The sequence below is a fragment of the Cyprinodon variegatus genome, unplaced genomic scaffold, assembly GCF_000732505.1.
Source record: "Cyprinodon variegatus isolate N-32 unplaced genomic scaffold, C_variegatus-1.0 Scaffold593, whole genome shotgun sequence".
NCBI classification, from domain to species: Eukaryota; Metazoa; Chordata; class Actinopteri; order Cyprinodontiformes; family Cyprinodontidae; genus Cyprinodon; species Cyprinodon variegatus.
In genome coordinates this window covers 494,563-499,119 of record NW_015151046.1, presented here as the reverse complement: position 1 = coordinate 499,119, position 4,557 = coordinate 494,563, and the positions used below count along the sequence as shown (strand labels likewise).

Genomic DNA, 4,557 nt, shown 5'->3' with positions numbered 1-4,557 from the left:
GTGGGGTGGCCGATGTCCGATATTCAGTTTTAAGGCCGATACCGATAGGGGGCCGATTATATCCTGCATCCCTAAATAATATAGTAAAAAGACTTTTGAATCTTATATTAGCTGTTAGCATTGCTAGCAGTCTCCATGTGTATCATCAACAACAGGAGAGTTCGAACATTTTCTAATCCAGCAAATTCCTCAACAAACAGGCTGGATAAAGCTGTAATAAGTCGAGCCTTCCTGTTATCGGCTGTTAGTCTGGCTCTCTCTCACAGGCTGATTCAATCAGATATAGTTGGACGGTTCTTAAACGTAGTAAAGAGCAAATCTTTCTGAAAAACAGCTTCCTAAAACTGTTTGAGATTATTAACAAACACCTCCCTTCTGCTGATAATAAATAATTTGGAAGTCTTTTTCATTCTGTAACACCTCCCACACTGAAGAGTGTTACAGTGTGACCTAGTAGAGCCTGGTTACGGTGTGTTCACTGCCTGCTAGAATGCATTTAGACGTTCTGATTGGCCTGTCATCACACAGGGTTTATCCAAATTAATTTGCTCAGCTTATTTTTAAACATCTGATGGAATTTTAAGCCTCTTTAGCCAGAAAATTGCTTCATGGACTCGTCGTCCCCCATCTGGCGCCACTATGAATTCATCTTAGATGATTTAAATGTGTTCTGAAAAATATGCATTTTGTTGCATCTATAGGAAGTAAATTCATATTCACATTTCAGAGCCAGACCCTAACAGAACAAAGCCAGCTGTCCTTCGTCAGAGACCAGACAGTCCAGAGGTCTTCTGGAGACGTAAAGCTGATCGATTTCATATAATCAGATGGTCGGTCATGTTATTATGGCTGATGGATTAGAATCAGATATAATGATGATATAGAGGTGTTTGGATAACATTCTGGTCTGTATGAGACTCTCTTTAAGCTTAATAGGATACAATCAGTAGTTTATAAGGGATTTCATTCCCTCATCATAACCTGGACGCTCAGAGCGATGGGCGGAGTCTCACCAGGTGAGCTGGTACATTACAGCATAAACTCCCACACATCTTCACCCGACCTGACAACACTGGATCTAGAGGGAATCTTTTCGTTTACGTTGATATGATCTCAGAACAGACTCCCATAATCTCATAATCATTTTCTTTTTTTTATAAACAGGTTAAACTGGACTCCACGTGTTTCACTCGGTGCGGTTAACTCTTCTCTGTGGTTTGCAGCATGTGTTGTTTGACAGATCCAGAGCTGGTGCTGCCCAGGACCGACTTGCTGGCCTGTCTGCGGATCCAGTCCAGCATGCAGAACCTCACCATCAGGAAGAAACCTGGGAGACAGAACATAACAGGGTTCATTCCCTCCTTCATGCTTTTACAGACATGGATTTTTTAAATTTGGTACAAAACTGAGACATCAACCATTCTGATGACTGAAATTAATGATTTAGATTTATTTTCTATAATCTGCTCATCGTCTCTTTTAAGGATAGCATGATTTTAAATAAAGTGGTTAACACTTTACAGTAGCGTTCACACAATTACATCAACTACTAGAGATGCTTAGAGAAATAATAAGGAACTAATGGGTAGTTCCTTACACTGCAAAAAAATGCATTTTTTTACTTAAAATAAGTGCATTTTTTCTCCAATTGAGGACGAAAGTGAGACACTTTGCCAATGGAACAAGACAATTTACATTCACACTGGAAAAACGATCTAGAGATAAGCAAAAATGTCTTACATTGAGTGTATTTACCCTTAATTTCAGTAGGTAAAAGAGGTAGTTTGCCAATGGAATGAGTATTTTTACTCTTAAAATAAGATAATTAGATAATATGCACTTAAAATAAGACAATGCAATTATTTTTTCTTATTTTAAATGAAAATTGTCTTGTTCCATTGGCAAAATGTCTCTTTTACCTCCTCAATCCAAGAACAAATGCACTTATTTTAAGAAAGAATGACTTATCTAGATTTCGATTTTTTCCAGTGTAAAAGAAGAAAAAACAATTGCATTGTCTTATTTCAAGTTCATATTATCTAATTATCTTATTTTAAGAGTAAAGATACTAATTTTATTGGCAAATCATCGTATTTACCCACTTAAATTAAGGTAAATACCCTTAATTTAAGACATTTTTACTTAATTCTAGATCATTTTTGCAGTGTATAATGGGACTAAGCCTTGGTTACCTTGGAAACAAAGAGTAACTGATCAGGAACTAATACTGTAGTTAATTACCAAGGAAACCAAAAGGAAATTAATACGGACCTAAAGGGAGCAGATTTTTTTCTTCATAAAAAATATCCAATCAAAAACAGAAAAAAAATCAATATAAGATTATTAATAAATTAAAAAAATATGGAAGGACTGCAAATTCGTCCAAAAAAACAAAAAATGATGCAGACGGATCCAAAAATGAGTGGATAATGTGAGAAAAGTATAAACTTAACCACCCGCTGTACAAAGCGATCCTAAAACTATCAAGTTCCTTTATTTTTCTGCTTTTAAAATAGAAAATTAAAAAGCTATGGATGGATTTTAATGAGATTTTTATCTCATTCCAAGGAAAAATCCATTAACTTTTGGTGACGATCTAAATCAGAATCTGGATACAGGATTTTTTTTTTTTTTTAACAAAGTGAGAAAGGGATATTTGGAGGAACAAGCAGTTCCGCACTAAACCAGAAGGTGGCAGCAGTGGCTATTGACAGCCTCTGCATCGGACTCAAAAAGTCTGAAGACAAAAAAACAAAAGAAAAGGGAATCATGTTGGTTTGTTAGCAGGATTATTTGAAAACTTATTAACTGATTTTAGAGGTTTTTTTTAACTACAAGAAATGGCTCATGCTAACGAACAAATAATTATAATTTGTTAATAATTCAGATCATGTGCGAGTTTAAAGTTTGCTGCTTGGTCTGCGCTCTTATTGTGCTTTTCTAGCTTATTTTTTTTAGTTTTGGGTCAGTCTATTGTGTTCTGCTTGTGTTTAATCTTCTCTCTGCTGTCAGATTTGATCAAGCATATAAAAAAAGGAGCTGAAAATAACAAGTTTGTGGATAATAAGGTTTAGTGTGAGGAAGCATCTTTATTCCTAACAGAGACCTTGATTAGCTAAGCCCGCTCTATCATTCCCACACTGACAGAAGGGACCCTTATCAACAAACACGTGACCATTATCTCCGAGAGAACAATGAAAACGTCCCCGTCCTTCAAAAAGTTCACAAAGTCAAACAATAGAGTCTCCAGTCAGTGGGAGAAGCTTGAGAGAGACTGTAACCAGAACAGGAAGTCCACCATCAGCACAAACCTTGAAAAGAGTTCAGGAAGCAGAAGAGGAAGTTGTAAAAGTCAGCGAGGGGACTGAAGTTCAGGAAGATGAGACCCCAAGTTGTTCCAAAGAGGCAGCTCAGGCCCCAGATGCTGAGGAAAGCCACTCTGCTCTGCTTCCATTCGTCCCTGGTGCGGATCTCCCGGTAGACCAGGAACAGCATGATGACCCCAGAGAACACCAAGATGACCAGCATCGTCATGGTGGTGAACGATGCAGCCAGGATTGTCTTTTGGTCGCTCATGTTCATCCAACACCTGCAGAAAAACCAAACCATTAATCTAGAAACTGAAAGGAGTGACGTTCCTCTAGATGATCAGTACAGCTTCCATTTCTCAGTTAGAAAGGACTGCTTGTTTGTCCAAAGACGGATCTACAAATGATAGATCAGCTGTGATGAAGCTTACATCCGATACGGTGTGGAGATGTCGTCGGCTGGCACGATCTCTACAACGCCATAGATGTTTCCCACACGAGAGAGGATGGCAACCGGGACGGCTGGGAGACCTGGGAGAGAACTAAAGCTTAGCATCAACCTTAAATTCATTTCCTTAAACGATCCTTCACACGCTCACCAAAGCCGATGAGGAGCCACACAAAGGGTCTCGGGGACGGCCTGAACACCATGTAGACCATCCAGAAGGTGTTGAACACTTCTATCCCCATCCAGGTGAGGGAGCTGAGCAGGGCGTAGTGGAGCATGGCGCCCACCCAGCTACACATGCTCTCCACCTCCACGTTGCCCAGAACCCCAGTAAAGAAGAAGAACAGGCTGAGGACGGCCAGAGACACGGCTAAGCCCATGTGGATGGTGATGGACTGCTCTTTTGATCGTCTCCTAAAGGGAAGCAAAGAACGAGAAATTAGTGGCTAGCAAATGAAATACGGAAGGAAAACCAGCATGACGGAGCCGGTCATGCAAGCTAACGCTAACTTAACGGTGAGTTTATTACTTTCATTTTTCTGTAGTTGAGTTAGCGTTACTCATTCCATTGGCAAACTATCTCATTTACCTACTCAAATTTATGGCAAATACTTATTTCTAGATTGTTTTTCCAGTGTAGACATGATTTGACATCATTTTCAGATCAAATTATTTCTCTTTTCATTAATTTTTTTTATTTCTGCAACAAAGCAACCTCAGTATTATTAGCTCTTCTGATTTAATCCCCTCTGCTTGGCTTTCGCTGGTCCTTAAATTCTGACAACAGCAGGAAGTCGTAAC

At 39.0% G+C, this 4,557-nt stretch overlaps 1 protein-coding gene across 1 annotated transcript in view; it reads right to left on the bottom strand.

Annotated features, from left to right (window-relative positions):
* Window positions 1-6: 6 nt before the first annotated feature.
* Window positions 7-4,557, bottom strand: part of LOC107096029 (adhesion G-protein coupled receptor G5-like) — a 50,494-nt gene continuing 45,943 nt past the window's right edge. Inside the window, exons 14-17 of the mRNA XM_015392483.1 lie at window positions 3,908-4,170; window positions 3,740-3,839; window positions 3,312-3,589; window positions 7-1,327 (exon numbers count right to left, since the gene is read on the bottom strand). Coding sequence (XP_015247969.1) covers window positions 1,200-1,327; window positions 3,312-3,589; window positions 3,740-3,839; window positions 3,908-4,170 — 769 coding nt within the window. The 3' untranslated portion in view covers window positions 7-1,199. The remainder of the gene's footprint in view (window positions 1,328-3,311; window positions 3,590-3,739; window positions 3,840-3,907; window positions 4,171-4,557) is intronic.